At 48.1% G+C, this 18,635-nt stretch overlaps 1 protein-coding gene across 2 annotated transcripts in view; it reads left to right on the forward strand.

Moving 5' to 3' along the window:
• GALNT13 (polypeptide N-acetylgalactosaminyltransferase 13) overlaps positions 1 to 14,279 on the forward strand; it is a 65,720-nt gene extending 51,441 nt beyond the window's left edge. Inside the window, exons 10-13 of one of the 2 annotated variants that reach the window (XM_032693362.1) lie at positions 998 to 1,137; positions 3,636 to 3,734; positions 4,815 to 4,949; positions 12,760 to 14,279. In XM_032693362.1, coding sequence (XP_032549253.1) covers positions 998 to 1,137; positions 3,636 to 3,734; positions 4,815 to 4,949; positions 12,760 to 12,900 — 515 coding nt within the window. In that variant the 3' untranslated portion in view covers positions 12,901 to 14,279. Of the gene's footprint in view, positions 1 to 997; positions 1,138 to 3,635; positions 3,735 to 4,814; positions 4,950 to 10,316; positions 10,931 to 12,759 lie in introns of those variants that run through there. The other variant, XM_032693363.1, reaches the window with a different exon arrangement.
• The last annotated feature ends 4,356 nt before the right edge of the window (positions 14,280 to 18,635 follow it).

Below are 18,635 nucleotides of genomic sequence, written 5' to 3' on the forward strand. Positions count from 1 at the left end.
AGTGTTTTATTGGAATATTTCCACTCGCTGGAGTTTATCATTTCATGCTTCCCCAGAGCCTGAGCAGGTGCCACTTAAATTCCCTGGCACCAGGCAAGAACGTGGGGCTCCTGAGGAGTTTGTGCTGGTGGAGCATCAGTCGCTCCTGGCCATTGTCATCAGGATAAAGTGCTTCCAGGAGCACTTGGATTTAGCCTGGAGCAAGAACTGGCAGCTGTATTTCAGTTAATTATCCAGAATTACATCATCTCCTACAATTACATAGAGATACATAAACCTGGTTTGTCAGAGATGTAACTAGCAAATATTTGAAATGTGGGTTTGAGAAGGGATCCAAAAGAAGTGTTTTGGGTAGTAATGGACAGTTTTACTGGGGTTTGTACTGAATTTCTCTAAAAATTGCCATTACCTTGTTCTTTAAGGTGTGAATTCCTGACAGAATATTCTGCTACCCTTGGAGCTTCACTTGTGTGACAGTTTCAAAGTAAGACCCCATAAAATAGTGGGAAGTAGAAGATGAAGGAAATGCAGGATGGATTTCAGAGATAAATCCGGCAGTGCTGTCCAAACTGTTCCAGATGAGGGCTGGGAGTTGCTGCTGCTTTGCCAACCCTGGCTGGACCACAACTCTCATCCAAAATGAGATTTAGCTGGACTACAGGGAATTTTTGACTTGCTTTTGGTTCACTTGGAAGTGTCCAAGGCCAGGTTGGACGGGGCTTGGAGCAACCTGGGCTAGGGGAAGGTGTCCCCGCCCATGGAAGGGGGATGAGCTTTAAGGTCGCTCCCAACCCAAACCATTCCATGATTGTGGGATGATTTAATTTTATACAATAATTTAATTTTATACAATCCTCAGTGAGGCTGACAGCCCTCCCATCCCACTGCACCCCAATCCCAGCACATGGACATGGATAACTGGGAGCTGGTGCCGGCTGGAGGTGGCTCCGGGATGGTCCAAAGGGGATTTTGCTCAGTTCTTCTCTCCCCATTCCAGGTGTGGTGAAGGTGGATTATGGAGACGTGTCCGTCAGGAAGGCCCTGAGGGAAAGCCTCAAGTGCAAACCCTTCTCCTGGTACCTGGAGAACATCTACCCCGACTCCCAGATCCCGCGGCGCTACTACTCCCTGGGAGAGGTACGGGATGGGCACGGGGATACGGGAAACCGGGAATGCAGGGAACCAGTGAGAACAGGGAGCCAGGAGTGCAGGAAACAAGGAATGCAGGGAGCCAGTGAGAACAGGGAGCCAGGAGTGCAGGAAACAAGGAATGCAGGGAGCCAGGAGTGCAGGAAACAAGGAATGCAGGGAGTTAGGAGTGCAGGGAACCAGGAGTGCAGGGAACCAGGAGTGCAGGGAACCAGGGATGCAGGGAGCCAGAGTGCAGAGAGTCAAGGATGAAGGGAACCAGGAGTGCAGGAACCAGGAGTGCAGGAAACAAGTGAGTACAGGGAGCCAGGAGTGCAGGAAATCAGGGATGCAGGGAAGTAGGAGTGCAGGGAACCAGGAGTGAGGGAAACCAGGGATGCAGGGAACCAGGAGTGAGGGAAACCAGGAGTGAGGGAAACCAGGAGTGAGGGAAACCAGGAGTGAGGGAAACCAGGAGTGAGGGAAACCAGGAGTGCAGGAAACCAGGAGTGCAGGGAACCAGGGATGCAGGGAGCCAGGAGTGCAGGAAACAAGGAATGAAGGGAACCAGGAGTGCAGAAGCCAGGGATGCAGGGAGCCAGGAGTGCAGGAAACAAGGAATGCAAGGAGCCAGGAGAGCAAGAAACAAGGAATGCAGGGAGCCAGGAGTCCAGGAAACAAGGAATGCAGGGAGCCAGGATTACAGGGAGCCAGGAGTGCAGGAAACCAGGGATGCAGGAAACCAGGGATGCAGGAAACCGGGGATGCAGGGAACCAGGAGTGCAGGAAACAAGGGATACAGGGAGCCAGGAGTGCAGGAAACCAGTGACTAAAACAAACCAGTAAGTGCAGGAAACCAGCAAGCAAAGGAAACCACTAAATAAGGGAAACCAGTAGTACAGGAAACCACTAAGTGAAGGAAACCAGTAAATGCAGCAAAGCAGTAGCACAGAAACCAGTAAGTGCAATAAACCAGTAAATGCAGCAAATGAGGACATGCAGGAAACCAGTAAGTCCAACAAACCAGTAAGTCCAGAAGACCAGTTTGACAACCCAGTGAGTGCCCTGAGCAAACAGAGCCATCCCCGAGCAGGGAGGAGGCTTTGGAGAAGGGCTGAAGTGCTGCTGGTCACTCCTGGATATTTATCTTGATTATTCTGGGCAGGGGGTATTTTCCTCAAGCCTCTTTTAAGGGGGAGTAGCTGTTCTAAATTGCACCATTAAAAATTCATCTGTAAGCTGAGTGTACATTCCAAATGCTCACCGTCCAAATTTATCTTTGAAATGGAGCAGTGGATGGGAAAAGTGAGGTTTGGGACTAATATTTTGACATAATGAATATGCAGCAGTTGAAGGGGACTTTCCATCATCCCTTATCGTTCAAAAACAGGCTAAAAAATAAAAAATGCTTTTTTTGGTTTTTTTTTAAAAAAGAAACATGTTTGTTCACTGAGTGTTTTGCAGCCAGGCTGCCTGGAGCTGAGGATCACAGACATTCCTAATAATGCCATGGTTTTGTACCACCAGGAGCTGAAATCTCTTTAAAATTCAACTGTTAAAAATACTCTATTGAGTTGTACCTACGCTGACTTTTCAAAGCTCTTGAATGGGTTGATTTAAGGATAGAATAACAATCAAATGGCTAAAAAAATGGCTTTTTTTTTTTTTTTAACGCCCAATGGGAAAGTAATTTCCCGTTGAAACTTGCCATTGTAGCGAGAAATAAAAGGCACTGTTGGGTTCCCAGTTAAATTATGGCAAAATAAAGTGAAGTGTGGGTTTACAGCGAGGAAAGAACTCGTCTAACAAGTGTCAAATAACGTGGGTTTGTGCCACTTTGTCAGGCTGCAAAACAGAGCTATGAGACAGTCATAAAACAGTTATTAAAACACCTGATTTTTGCCAAGGTGGCCTCAGTTTCTATGGTAACAGCAGTTCAGGGGCTGGGAATTCAAACTCCTGCTTGGCTGTTCCAGCTGCTGCCGGTGGAGCAGCAAAGGGGGTTTTGAGCCCCAAAGCAGCAGGAATGGGCAATTTTTAAGCCTTCAGAAGTGCATTTTTCAGTCATTTTTTTTTTTTCCTTTTCAGTGGAGATTTAGGCAGGATTTGAACCATCCCACCTGGCAGGGCAGCAGGGGGGTGACCAGGCTCCTCCTCAGCTCAAATCCAAGGAAAAATGATGCTCCAAACTCACTCTGCAGTACAGGGCAATCTAAATATAAGGAGGTTTGAATAGGATTTCCCTCAAATGCTTTTCACACTTACACTTCATATATAATTTAAAATCTCATTATACTCCTCGTAATTATCGTATTGTCACCTTCTTTGGGGAGGGTGATATATTTACAATTTTCAACAAATAAATACATTAAAATCAATCAATGCCTATATTTGAATGCACAGAAAATGTACTTTCTGCTGATAGAAACACGATTTTTTTTTCTGCAGAAATGTGGCATTTACAGACATTTCTTTCAAGGAATATTTCACCTTTTTTCTTCCTTCAGATCAGGAATGTTGAAACCAACCAGTGTTTGGACAACATGGGCCGCAAGGAAAACGAGAAAGTGGGATTTTTCAACTGCCATGGAATGGGAGGAAATCAGGTAAAGCAGGAAAAAAGAGAGGAAAGGTGTGTTATTTGTGAAATAATTGGTTCAGAGTGGTGTGAGAGCTGAAATGTCACCCAGGTAGGGCTGGGGGCTTGTCCTGGGCACCCTCACTGGCCCTTGGTTCATGATGAAAAATATTAGTGAAAAATATTAGTGAAAAATAGCTGTATAATTTTTATATTAAAACATAATATTTTATAGAAAACATTATGTTTTATATAAAACCCTATATGTTATGGACACATTTTTAAATTTAAAATATCTAGTTAAATTCTATTTCATATGCAAATAATATAAAATAATCAATGAACATTCCAAAATATTTTGCATTTGGGTCAGAAGAATTTTAGGAGGACTCAGCCATTTCTTTGAGCCGTTCATTTTATCTTATTCTATTTTATTTTGTCATATTGGCCATTTCATGTAATTCCAGCTCTTGAGTTCTCTCTGATGTCTGGAGTGTTTCTATGGGCTGCAGTGGATCTCTCCCAGTTTCCCTCCTTGGTGCTGAGCACCAGGCCAAGGGAATTCCTGGCGCTGCTGGTTGGAGGTTGAGGCAAAAGCAGAACAGGTTTTATAGGAATTTTCCAAAATGTGAAGGTTGTGCAGCCCTGGCAGGGGCTGGAACCCCCATCCCTGGAGGGATGTTTTACCTGTCCCACTGGGATGTGTGAAATGCATTCTTTAATTAGCTATAAATGCATTCTTTAATTAGCTATAAAATGCATTGTGTCCTCACTCTCTATTTTTAGGTGGCATTAATATCGTTGTCTCTGTAATTAGTGTGGGTGGGAATTTTACATCAGCTTAATTAGCATTCACTTTTCTTCTTAACGTGGCAACTTTCCCAAACCCAGCTTCCTTAACTGTCAGTTATCCGTGGAATCAGAGAATCCCAGAACGGTCGGGTCGGAAGGGACCTTAAAGCTCATCCCCTTCCCACCCTGACACCTTCCACTATCCCGGGTTGCTCCAAGCCCCATCCAGCCTGGCCTTGGGCACTTCCAGGCTTCCAAGAGCAGCCCCCCGGTCTGGAATTCTGTGACCCTCTGTGGCTCCATCCGTGTGTTCCAGGTGTTTTCCTACACGGCCGACAAGGAGATCCGCACGGACGACCTGTGCCTGGACGTGTCGCGGCTCAACGGGCCCGTCCTCATGCTCAAGTGCCACCACATGAGGGGCAACCAGCTCTGGGAGTACGATGCCGAGGTACCCGGGGGGCTGGGGACAGCCTGAGGGACGGGGGTGTCCTTGGCAGAATCCTGGGATTGTTTAGGCTGGAAAAGCCCTCCAAGGTCGCAGAGTCCCCCCTGTGCCCGATGCCCACCTTGTCACTGAGTGCCACGGCCAGGCCTTCCTGGGACACAACTTGCTCAGTCCATTTATGACAGAAGCTGTGGCTGCCCCATCCCTGGAAGTGTCCAAGGCCAGGCTGGGGGGACCCTCCTCTTCCTCACCCACCTTTGGACCTGACAGGAGGGTTGGGCTCTGCTCCCAGGGAACAAGGGACAGGAGGAGAGGGAACGGCCTCAGGCTGTGCCAGGGGAGGCTCAGGTGGGACATCAGGAGGAATTTCTCCTGGAAAGGGTGGTCAGGCCTTGGCAGGGGCTGCCCAGGGAGGTTTGGAGTCCAAGGGAAGATTATTAGTAGATGATCTTCTTCCATATAGGAAGGAATTACAGAACTATTTAGGTTAGAAAAGACCTCCAGGGTCATGGATCCCCCCTGTGCCCGATGCCCCCCTTGTCACTGAGTGCCACGGCCAGGCCTTCCTGGGACACCTCCAGGGCTGGGCACTCCAAACCTCCCTGGGCAGCCCCTGCCAAGGCCTCACCACCCTTTCCATGAGGAAATTCCTCCTGATGTCCAACCTGAGCCTCCCCTGGCACAGCCTGAGGCTGCTCCCTCTCCTCCTGGGGCACAACCCTGTCCCCTGACCTGGTACAGGGTGTGCTGGGGGTGTCTCCTGCCACAGCACAGCCTTGGCAGGGCAGGGCAGGGCAGCCAGCAACCAGCTTTTAAGCTGCATTTTAATTTTCCATGAATTTTCCATATAATAATTCCCTACATTTTCTTTTTTAGAGGGGTAAAAAAACCAGTTATTGCTTAAAAAGGCTCATTTCCAACAGCTGGTGTTGTGCTTTCTTACCAAATCAAAGAAGTATTTTGCAGTTTTTAAAGAAATGAAAATAATATATTCATAATATTTATTTATTTTTATTACACAAGATCTTTTTTACTTATATTTAATTAAACAAGATCTATTTCTTAATTGTATTTTATTAAACAAGTTCCTTTTTTTAGTTATATTTCGTTAAAAAAGATCTATTTTTTTAGTTATATTTCATTAAACAAGACCTAATTTTTTTGTTATATTTCTTTAAACAAGATCTGTATTTTTAGTTATATTTCATAAAAAAAGATCTATTTTTTTAGTTGTGTTTTATTAAACAAGTTCCTTTTTTTAGTTATATTTCATTAAACAAGATCTATTTTTTTTAGTTATATTTCATCAAACAAGATCTGTTTTTTTAGTTGTATTTTATTAAACAAGTTCCATTTTTTTAGTTATATTTCATTAAACAAAATCTATTTTTTTAGTTATACTTCATTAAACAAGAGCTATTTTTTTTTAGTTAAAGTCTTTTCAGCTTATTTCCATTGGCTCTTAAAGATAATAAGAAACGTGGTGGGCTATGGTGAGGTTGAAAAATTGATACAAAATATGTGTAAATTTATCAGGATTTTATGGCCAAATAATCCTTCTTTTTAAGTTAGACAGGAGATGAAAATTAAAATTCCTTCATGGAAAGGGTTGTCTGGCCCTGGCACAGAAGTCCCTGCAATAATTGATTTTTAACCAGTTTTTAATTGGTTTAAATAGACATTAAGGGCCTGCCCAGAGTCTGAGGATGTGGAATTGGGGTCACAGATTCCAGATCCACCCCCACCTTAAAATTCCAGGTTTTCACACTCTGAAGTTGGGAGATTCCAAGTTCAGCTCAGTTATACCTCGTGGGATAAACTGGAAAAAATGTTGATTTAAGAAATACATTATCCTGGCATCTCTCCGTGGCTGCAAAGGTGGAACAATACTGATGGATTTGAGACATACAATCTTTTAAAAAGTATTTCCAGCATTGCCCAGCAATGGCTCTTTCACCTTTTTCTGCCTGGAAAACTGGAATTTTGCCAACCAAATACAGCCCTTTTAAGGCAGGAAACAGGCTGGTTTTTCTCTTAAATTGAGTGTTTCAGCCCCAGAGTGGAGAGTTTCTCAGGAGCCGTGTAAAACCCAGCTCGGCCATGAGGTGGAGCTCATAAAACAGAAATACTCCGGGTTTTTACAGCAGGATCTCCCAGAGTTTGCTGCTTGTTCTGCTGTGGAACAGCCCATTGATTTCTATGCCTCTGCATTTATTAACAAAATATTTTCCTTGTCAGTTTTACTCTCAATATTCAGACTTTAGCTTCCCTTCTTCCCTTTCATTTCAGTATTGCTGTTTATTAGTGTATTTTTAGGCTCCAAACATACCTAATATTCAATATTTTTTTCTAGAGAAAACAACCAGCTTGTGATATTTTAATATTTTTTCCCAAATAGTTACAAGGCATTACCTGAATCCCTCGTATCCATTAACTTGTTTTTTTAGTGAAATTAATTATTACCTTTGTTTGCCTATTCAGGACTTGGCTGGAGGGGATTTTGGGGGGTTATTCTGTGGTTTCAGACCATAACCCTCCTCCTGCTGAAGGTATTCAGGAGTTAAGGCTTAAAAGGGACAACAGGGCTGGGGATGTGAATAACCATTAAAATGGATTTCTCAGTACTGATTTTCAGGCAATTTGTATTGATTTCTTGCTGCTGTTAAATGTTTGATAACGTTCTAGTTTAGTTTAATGGATGATATTTAAATGCATAATACAGGAGCAGCCTGATCCAGTGGAAGGTGCCCCTGCTCAGGGCAGGGGGTGGAACTTCATGAGCTTTGAGGTCCCTTCCCACCCAAACAATTGTGTGATTCCATGATTCCATGATATGATTCCTGCCCTTTCCCAAGCTGCCCGTCCCTCCCAAGGGCAGCTCCATCCCTCACCTCAGGCAGTGGGATGTGCCAAGCAGGATTTGTCCAAAGGCTCCCTGTCAGCATTTTTACATCATATTTATAATGTAGAAATGTGTTTGCTTTAGAATGGGGTGGGAAATGAGGAGGAGGATCAACAGAAAAGATCTGGGAATTCTGTTCAGGCTGGAGCCAGAGTTGCTCCATCAGTGCCTGACCTTGCTCATCTTGGGAATTTGGGGTTTTGGTTGTTTTACCCCATATGGGTCTGGGTGCAGATATTCCTGCAGGAGCAGCTGGTGTTTGGCTCCAGATGAATCCATGGGACTGAGGTGGAAGCACGTGGAGCATGTCCAGGTCTGGATCCTGGTGATTCCCAGTTGTGTCTCCCTGGGACACCTCAGGATTTGGAGTGTGAGGAAATTCTGGGACATAGCACACACCAATGAACCCAGGGAAAAATAATTCTGTGAATATGTCACAGCTGATGGGAAACACTTTGTTTCCTCGTGCATGAGTGGTGACACCAGGATTTATTCCTGATGGTTTCCTCAGGATGTATATTGCAAGGCTGCCAGAGCTCCAGGAGGGTTTGGACAACGCTCTCAGGGACAGGGTGGGATTGGGGGGGTGTCCTGTGCAAGGCCTGGAGTTGGACTGGATGATCCTTGTGGGTCCCTTCCAACTCAGATATTCCATGGTTTGATCCTGCATAAGCACCCCTGTTTGTCCCCAAACACTGTGTCTGTACCAAGCTGTGGAATTTCCATTCCTGGAGAGTCGAGGGGCCTCACACAAAATGTTTGTTGACTCACTGACTCCAATTTCCTTTTGTTTCCCCTTCCATCAGTACTTTGGGAAATGGGAATATAGCTTTGAGGTAAGTTTGGTACCAACTGCGACCCCTGTGCCAAATCCCAAACCCTGGAATAGCGTCTCCCTCCTCCTCCAGCAGTGCCTGTAGAAGTGACACCTCTTAGTGCCTTCCCATAGATGCTCCAACTGCCAGACCTTCTTGACCAGCTGCTCTGGAGCCAGGCTGGGAGAGCTGGGGGAGAAGAGAAGGCTCCAGGGAGAGCTGAGAGCCTAAAGGGGTTCCAGGAGAGCTGGAGAGGGACTGGGGACAAGGCATGGACGGACAGGACACAGGGAATGGCTTCCCACTGCCAGAGGGATATTGGGAAGGAATTGCTGGCTGGGAGGGTGGGGAGGCCCTGGCCCAGGTTGGGCAGAGAAGCTGTGGCTGCCCCTGGATCCCTGGAAGTGTCCAAGGCCAGGTTGGACGGGGCTTGGAGCAACCTGGGCTGGTGGGAGTTGTCCCTGCCCATGGCAGGGGGGTGGCACTGGATGGGGTTTAAGGTCCTTTCCAACCAAAACCATTCCATGTAGCAGGGAAAAGTCTACTCAGATTACCAAGATGATGCTTGGCCTTGTTTTTACCCCTGAACAATCCACTGACTTTAGGGATTTGATACAATACAAACATGCAACACAGAGATTCCCAAGTAATTTATTTATGTGCCTCTGTTTTCCCTGAAAAGAATCCCAGACAGAAGGCACAGGGAGCAGTGATACATAATGGAACAAACCCAACAGTGACGTTCACTCGAACTGGCATTATAAGGACACTTGTCCTTGATATTTTTAGTGGCCTCTTTATACTCACACCACTTTTTCCCTTATCAAGCCAAAAACATGGAGAGGGAATGGGCAGGAGGAGCATCTCCAGCTGCCCTGGCAGCACCAGCCCTGGGGAACCTGCAGTGATGGGCAGAATTTAGGGGAGTAGAAGCTCCCCTCCATCCCAACCCACCTGGTGTTGGCACCAGGAAGGAAAAGCTGGAATTGTAGTTGGGGAAAAAAAAATCCTTATCTCATATGTGAATGTTCAATTTGTTGTATTTTTAATTTGATGACTCTCAAATGGGCTCAAATGGCCTCCAGAGGAGGCCACGGAGAGGCTCCCAGGGCTGGAACCCCTCTACTCTGGAGCCAGGCTGGGAGAGCTGGGGGGGTTCCCCTGGACAAGAGAAGGCTCCAGGGAGAGCTGAAAGCCCTTGCAGGGCCTAAAGGGGCTCCAGGAGAGCTGGAGAGGGACTGGGGACAAGGCATGGAGGGACAGGACCCAGGGAATGGTGGTTGGTGCAGAGCATTAGTGCAGGAGGAACCTCATCTCTGCCCAGATCCTACTGTGCAGTGGGAACTGGGGATTGGGGCGAGGCAACAGTGAGTGTGGGGGCAGATCCAGAGGCACCCTCAGCTCCAGATCACGGGATGTGAAGTGGAGGAGTCTTGTGTGAAGCTGAAGCCTGGCTCATGCATATCCCTGTGGATACCCCTGTGTGTGCCTGCAGCGTTCCCAGCCCCGTTATCCATCAGTCATTTGTTTGTTCCCCTGTTTGTTCCTTTGCTGTTCCCGCTGCCCGCTGGGGGTGGCACCGACCCCCTCCCTGCCCTTGCCCCTGCATGTCCTTGGGTTTTGTTGACTTTTGGCCGTGTGTGTGCCCTGCAGACCCACACCTTCCTGCACGTGATCACCCAGTCGTGCCTGACCCTGAGCAGGATCGAGGACGGCTCCCACGGCCCCACGGTGGAGGCCTGCAACGGGAGCCCCCTGCAGACCTGGATCCTCAGGAACTACTCCCGCCTGGAAGTCTTTAGGAAGGTTTACTACAGCCCCACCGACTATTTCCTGTAGCTCCCAGGGGGAGGTTGGTACAGCAGCAAATACAGGACTCAGTGCTTGGAGCTGTTCCCAAAAAACGGCACCTCTGTCTTGTTTTACTGCCACACAAACCAAGACAGCAGATTGTTCCAGAATAGCATAGAATAGATGTTTAATGCTAGTTCAGCTTAGCCCTTATTAGTTCTTAGTAGTTACCATTAGTTATTAGTAGTTTTAGTCTCAGTTATTATTAGTTACAAATAATTTTAGATGAATTCAAGTGCCTGGATCTCCTGATGTCGATGTGATTGTTACTATTTGGAAGAGCTGAAGATTCGGCCCCTCTTCCAAGACAGAAAAATAAGACCAATTGCCTCATAGTTTTCAAAAACCTGCATTTTTCATGTAGTTCATAGATTTTAATAGAATTTTCATAGAACTTTTGTAGAATTTTATAGAACTTTCATAGCATTTTCATAGAATTTTTCACGGAATTTTTCGTAGATCTTTTCATAGAATTTTTCACGGAAGTTTTCATAGAATTTTTTGTAATTTTTTTTTAATAGAATTTTGTGGAATTTTTTTTAGGCTTTGTTATAGATTTTTTCGTAGCAGTTTCATAGCATTTCATAGAATTTGCGTAGACTTTTTCATAGAATTTTCACAGAATTTCATAGATCTTTTCATAGAATTTTCATATGAGCCTCTGAGTTTGAAATTCCCTGAATTAAACAATGAAATTCCTGATTTCCAGTAATTCAATCCTAGAGATGTTGGTGACAGAGAATTTCAAGCCATCAATAGATAACCTGGGTCAGGTTGGGCTGTTTTGGTGTTAATTCATCTTCTCTCCCCTGTCTGGGAGGCTCCAGAATTTTCCCACCCATCCTTCTTCCCCTCTTTGTTCCTTTGCTGTCTTTGGTTGCCCAGTGGATGATCTCAAACAAGGTTTCAGTCCTGGAATTGCCTGTTCCCGTGGTTGTTGGTGTTGGGGCAGGGTCACAATCCTTGTGGAGCTGCTGGGGAGAGTCCAGAGGAGGCCACGGAGCTGCTCCAGGGCTGGACCCCCCTGGAGCCAGGCTGGGAGAGCTGGGGGGGGTTCCCCTGGAGAAGAGAAGGATCCAGGGAGAGCTGAGAGCCCCTTGCAGGGCCTAAAGGGGCTCCAGGAGAGCTGGAGAGGGACTGGGGACAAGGGCTGGAGGGACAGGACACAGGGAATGGCTTCCCACTGCCAGAGGGCAGGGAGAGATGGGATATTGGGAAGGAATTGCTGGCTGGGAGGGTGGGGAGGCCCTGGCCCAGGTTGGGCAGAGAAGCTGTGGCTGCCCCTGGATCCCTGGAAGTGTCCAAGGCCAGGTTGGATTTGGAGCAACCTGGGCTGGTGGAAGGTGTCCCTGCCCATGGCAGGGGGTGGAGCTGGATGATCTTTAAGGTCCCTTCCACCCCAAACCAACCCTCCAGCACCATCCAGCTCATTTCCAACCCCCAGCTGGGACACTGCTGTGTTCCCCGGGGTGTTCCGGGGTGTGGCCTCCCCAGCTGTGTCCAGATGTGCAGCTGCTGACCTGCCATGGGTGGAAGAGCATTTCCTTAAACTGGGAAATGCAGCTTTCTTAGCAAAAGGCTCGAGGAAGGTGTTAATTGCTGGGATTCTCTGTGTGAAACCCCTGGATCAATCCAAGGAGTGCTGGAGGGAACACCCTGAGCTCAGCTGGGACTGGACCTGTCTTTCTTCATTTAAATACACAACTTGATGTTTAACTTCCCTGCATCTCTCCAGGAACTTGTTCTCCCAATGCTTTCAAACAGATGATTTATTCCTTCAGAATAAGTTCTGTCTCCTTCTAATGTCCCCATCCCTCAGAAATGCAACATGGTGGGAGCAGAAGGGGGTGGGTGTCCCAAAGGAGGAGAAATGTGTTAAAACACAAGAGTTTTCATGGAATGTATTTCCCCCAGCAGTAACTTCTGCACTGGCAGAGCTCTACTCTGAAAGGTTTCCACGTCTCTGGAGACTCAACTCCTTCATCTGAAGTGCTGTTGCTTTGGAATAGTATTTTGTGGCACTTCTTTTGCCCTTCCCTGTCCCGTTTTCCCTGGCTGGGTGCAGCACAGGGGACAGGGTGTCCTGGCTCTCTGGGAGGAGGTGAGTGGGAGCAGTGTGGTGGAGCTGTCCTGGAGCCCCACGAGGGATCCCGCGGCCGGTGCAGCGACTCAAACGGGACTGAAATAAGCCCCCGGATGCCTTTACAATTCCCAGCAGTAATTCCCTGTGTCTCCTCCCTTGCAGAAGCTCACCCTGAGGCACGTGAACAGCAACCAGTGCCTGGCAGAGCCGTCGGAGGAGGACAGGCTGGTGCCCACCATGCGGGAGTGCGGGGCCGGCCGCTCCCAGCAGTGGCTGCTGCGCAACATGACCCTGGGGCCCTGAGCTGGGCACGGGCATCTCCTCCTCCTCCTCCTCCTCCTGCCCTCCCCCTGCAGAGCCCAGCCCTCTCCCAACCCCAGCGGAGCCTCGGCGCTGCAGGTCTCTCTCTTTGGCTGCTCCAAGAAGCTCCTCCAAGCCTGCGAAGGATAAAGCACGTGCTGGGGCCACACAAACGTGCTCAGAGATGGTTCCAGAGACAGCAGCCTGCAGCAGAGAGGTGTTGCTGCGTGTCACACACCCCCACAGGGAGGTGGCCCAGTGTAAAAGGCCTTGTGACACCAGTTGGCACTGGGAGCCACCCTGGCCGGCGTGTCCCGAGCTGGGGGTGACGGTGCTGAGCTCCCTTGGCGAGGCCTGCAGGATGTTTGCTGATCTCTCGTGCCCACTGGGATCTGACAGCACCAAACTGAGCAGGAAAAGGCACCAGGCAGAGCCAAAGCCTCGTGGTTTGTGCTGGGAAAAAATGGGATCTGGTGTTTGGAAAACTGGGCAAAGGCTGCACTTAAAAAAGGAGGCGACAACAGAAGACACGGGAATGTGGAGAGGAAGGAGGGACAAGTGTGGTCCTTAAGACCAGCACTGAGGGAACTGTCCTCTCCATGGGACTGGAACTGTCCTCTCCATGGGACTGGAACTGTCCTCTCCATGGGACTGGAACTGTCCTTTCCATGGGAATGGAACTGGCCTCTCCATGGGAATGGAACTGTCCTCTCCATGGGACTGGAACTGTCCTCTCTATGGGACTGGAACTGTCCTCTCCATGGGACTGGAACTGTCCTTTCCATGGGAATGGAACTGGCCTCTCCATGGGAATGGAACGGGCTGGGGCTGGACTGGGGGCTGCAGGGGGCAGATGGAGGGACCAAAACTGCCCCTCTGGGCCCAGCAGAGCCTGGAGAGCCCCCAGCCCTGGCTGCCCTTCCCCAGCAGTGTATCCCTGTCCGGGACACAGGCAGAGCTTCAGCCCTGGATCCCCTGCACGGAGCTGGATCCGCTCCCAGTTCTGCTTCCAGAGCCGTGCCAGAGGCTGATTTCTGTGTCCTGCTGATTCTGTGGCTCAGCCCCTTTGTTGGTGTGGTCATTCCCAATGGTCCCTGGTGGGGTGTGGGGACAGGTCCTGCCCATACAGGTGACATTTCCCATCTGTACCGGGGACATTTCCTTTGGTGACCACCCAAAATCCATCTGTTGCACTCCAGGCTGGGTTTTTGGCAGTAGTCCGTGGCTTCTTATTGCTCAGAGGGCTCAAGAGACTGAAATCCCAGGGCAGCGTGATCCCAGCACGGGGAAGGGGTGAAATGTTTCCCAGGATTTCACTCCTAGTTCCTCCAAAGGTCTGTAAATGCACTGGGTCATTAAAAAGGACAGTATTTTCTGTATAATGCTCTGGTTGGTCTGGATTAATTGTGTCAGATATGGATGTAATATAAATTTATAGCTCATATTTTCTTGATACACGTCAGTAAATGGAAAGCAGGAGGGTGTTAATTGGGAAGGTGATTGCTGTGCCTGCATGGAGCTGGAGTGTCATGGAATAACTGGGATTGAAGGCTCATCTTCAGCCTCCCTGCTCCAAGTAGGGTCAAACTCATCCAGTCCTTGTCTCCAAATCCCCACAAAAGTACAGAATGTGGCTTAAAAGCACCAAGAAAGGGGCAGGCTGTTGTTCTGCTCCACAGAAAGAGCATGAAAGCCCCGTGGTCCAATTGAAATAGTCATTTCCATGCAGAAAAAGATGAATAAATTATTAGTTCCTCTCCTTCCCCAGGGCTTTGGGCTTGGGGGAAACCCCAAAAACAGGGAGAAAGGGGTATTTTTCTCCTCAGGATTGCTGTGAAGGTAAATTTTATTATAAAGTGATCAAATTTAAACCAGTATATTGTGGCTAAGGGACGACACACTGTAAATGTCCTAAGAGAGGTTATTTTGCTCCCTGCCCCCCTGTGCTGTACAGCTCAATATTTATACAGTTTTGTAGAATTAAAACCTGCTGGTTTAGTTTTCTTTGGGTGCACTCATCTTTTTCTAGATTACTTTCAGCTGGTAAGGGGGTTATCTGCTAAAAACCCCCAAACTTCCACACAATAACTGCATTTTTAGGGCTTTATTTCCGCATTGAGGGGTGGAAATGGGGCAGCAGAGCTGCTGGGTGTGAGGGCTGAGAGGGGACAGGACGTGGCAAGTCAGAACAGGAGCTTCAGCTGTCCCCAGGTGGAGGTTAAAGCTCAGTTTTCCAGAACATCTTAAAGGATTTGTAAACATAAATGAAAATTAATCCTCAGGAGACCAAGAGGGAGAGACCAGTTCGTGTCCTCACTGAAGTGGAAGTGATTTCTGGGAACCTTTAGCACAAATATTGATATGTAAGCGTGAATTATTTCAGATTTTACTCTTAATTGCTGGACAAAATTAAGCCTTTTTGGTACAAAAAGGGACAGAGGTAAGTGTTGTGAGAGAAAATGATGCACCCTTTATCTGTGCATAGCAAGTGATAATTATAACAAATTATGTATATAATTATACATACACATATATGTAATTATATATCTAACAAATTCTAAAGATTTTTAATAACCATTTTTTAGGGTTTAGAGTTTGATAAATGTTATAATTTTATAAGTTTATATATATAGTTTATGTATTTACATGTAGTTTTATAATTAATCCTCCTCCACTGCTACGGTGCATTTCAATCAACTCAATCAAAAAAGGGCTAATTAATACCTCATTTAATAAGATTCCCTCCATAAAAATACAGAGAAAACCCCCAAATTGACTCTTTTTTTACCAAGATTTCCCTGTTTCAGGTTGTCTTTGCAGGAGCAGGTGTTGGTGTGTTTGTGCTGCAGTGCATCCCAAACACCAGATCACACACAACTCCCAACTTTCTGCACTGATTATTGAACTGCTCTGCACAAAGCTGCAATTAACTGCTGAGCTGGTGTTAATTAGGGATGAGAATCATTTATATGGATCATAAAATAATCCATTTATAAGCGATGAATGCAGACCTAGAGGTATTTTCCTTTTTTTTGGGATTTCTCAGAAGTGTTTCTGATTAGGACTGATGGTGGAGTTAAATTGCAGAAGGGAAACAACCCACAGCTCATTTCCCTTAAAAACTGGGTTTATGTCTAATTTAGAGGTCTGTTTAAGGGACTTAGGAAGCCAATCCCTGGATAAGCTCCATGAGGCATCACTGGAGGTCAGGAAAATCCTGGCCCTGGTGCCATGACCACCCACTCCAACTCCCATTTTAAACTGGGAGGTTTTTGCAAAGGAAAATGGCAGGATCTGCCCTAAAATCCACATCCAGGCAGCCTCCAAGCAGTGGGACTGGATGACACGTGTCTGGGGATTGTCTCTGTTAATTCAGGTCATAACCAATCAGTTTGATCATTTTATTTCTCATCAGCTCCTCCTGTTTCCTCTCATACTGGATCAGATAAAGCCTGGAAAAGCTTCCAGGTGCTGAAATTAGGGAATTGCAGGGAATAGATGGAAACAGGAAAAATACCTCCAGAGGTAACAATTGCCCAGGGGAGTTTCAATGGAAGCAAACACCCACTTCTGTGTGCTGGGTGGGAAACCTCACCTGGAATGTTCGGGAATGAAGTCAGGCACATCCTGGAGGTTTGGATTTGTGAGCTCAAAAGCACAGGAAGGACGTGGAGCTGCTGGAGAGAATCCAGAGGAGGCCACAGAGATGCTCCCAGGGTTGGAGCCCCTCTGCTCTGGAGCCAGGCTGGGAGAGCTGGGGGGGTTCTCCTGGAGAAGAGAAGGCTCCAGGGAGAGCTGAGAGCCCCTTGCAGGGCCTAAAGGGGCTCCAGGAGAGCTGGAGAGGGACTGGGGACAAGGGCCAAACTAGACTGGTTTGGGTGGGAAGGGACCTTAAAGCCCATCCAGTGCCACCCCCTGCCATGGGCAGGGACACCTCCCACCAGCCCAGGTTGCTCCAACCTGGCCTTGGACATTCCAGGGATGCAGGGGCAGCCACAGCTTCTCTGGGCAACCTGTGCCAAACCAGTCTGGGATTCTGTGCTGATTCTTATTGAACCCATTACTGACCTTATTTCCCCTTAGGAGGTTGGTTGCTGTGACCTCACAGAGCAGAGCAGGGAACAGGGATCGATCCCACAGCGTCTGCTCCCGGTGCCAACACAAACCCGGGGGCTACAGGAGATCAATGAGGGTCAATTTGGGGCACCCAGGGGCTCTTCCACGGGATAACTCTGTCCTGGTCCTGGAGGAAGCTGGGAAGAGCCTTGGCACGTCTCATCTAAACCTGCAAAAGTGCAGGAAAACACCCTGGATGGGGAAAAACACGCTGGGAAAAGTGCTTTTGGATTAAAGCTATTTTGAGTGATATTTTTGCTGTATTGGTCAAGACAAGTTTTTAGGGTATTTGTCATATTAAAAGCGGGTAAGAGGTAGTACTGGGCCATGCTGGGGGCTGGCTGGGAGAGTTGTGGGACACCTCTGGCACTTGGAATCATGGTCAGTGCTGGCCTTGGCAGTGCTGGGGGATGGTTGGACTCAATGTCTTGGAGGGCTTTTCCAACCCAAATGATTCCATGATTTGAGGATTCTCCAGGGGCTCCAGCAAAGGCTGCCTCAGCTCTGCTGCTGCCCCGGGCTCCTGCATTATCCATTTGACAGCAAGGAGCATCTGCCTTCCATGGCTGTGGAATTCCTGCTGGCCTCTGTCACAACCATCGCTGCTCCCTGCCAGAGCCAGGGCCAGGGGACAGGGAAATGTCAGAATCATGGAATCCCTGAGGTTGGAAAAGCCCTCCCAGCCCATGGATCCCCCTGTGCCCGATGCCCCCCTTGTCCCCCAGCCCAGAGCACTGAGTGCCACGGCCAGGCCTTCCTGGGACACCTCCAGGGATGGGCACTCCAAACCTCCCTGGGCAGCCCCTGCCAAGGCCTCACCACCCTTTCCAGGGAGAAATTCCTCCTGATGTCCAACCTGAGCCCAACCCATCCGTGGTCACCCTGAGGTGTCCCAGGGAGCTGCTCAGGATGCAGAACGTGGTTCCTCAGCCCCGTGTCTGCCTTTGGGGTCCATTTGCTCCTGAGTTAATTTGATGATTCACAGTGGAATTTTCTGTTCTGCATCCCAGGAACATTCAGCATCTCCACGTGCATCTGAATTGGAAATCCCCACATGAGTTTCCTGAGTGGCTTTGCATCCAAATTAGTCCCTCCTTGCTCTGCTGGGCACCATCCCCTCCTCCCACCCCGGGGGAAGGACTCCTGGAGTCAATGGCACAACTAATTCCTGAGGAGAAGATCGATCAGCTCGTGGTTTGGGTGGGGAAAAACTGTTCTGGGCTCTTCCTTCCTCACCCTGAGGAGAGCTGGGTTGGCTGAGAAGCAGCACGGAGGAACAGGGTCAGGGCCATCAGCAGGAGTCAGAGGTGAAGGCACAGTGAATTCCTGGGTGTTCCCACTTTGTCCTGTGGCTATGGAGCAATGGGATGAGCAGGGACTTCCCTGGCTCTGGGGCTCCTGGCTGGGGGGACAGAACTCCCCCAGGGCCTTCTGGGGCAGCCTGTTCCTGTCACCAAGAGCCTTCCCATGACAAAGGATATTTTCTCATGTCCATCATTTCCCTTTCCACTCCCGTTATTCCCTCACCTCACCGCAGAACATGGACACTGGGAATGTGCTTGTCTGCCCAAAAGCAATTACAGTGTTGATTTTAATGTCACTAATTAGCAGGGAATGGCTCC

This window comes from Chiroxiphia lanceolata, chromosome 7, assembly GCF_009829145.1.
Source record: "Chiroxiphia lanceolata isolate bChiLan1 chromosome 7, bChiLan1.pri, whole genome shotgun sequence".
Lineage (NCBI taxonomy): Eukaryota > Metazoa > Chordata > Aves > Passeriformes > Pipridae > Chiroxiphia > Chiroxiphia lanceolata.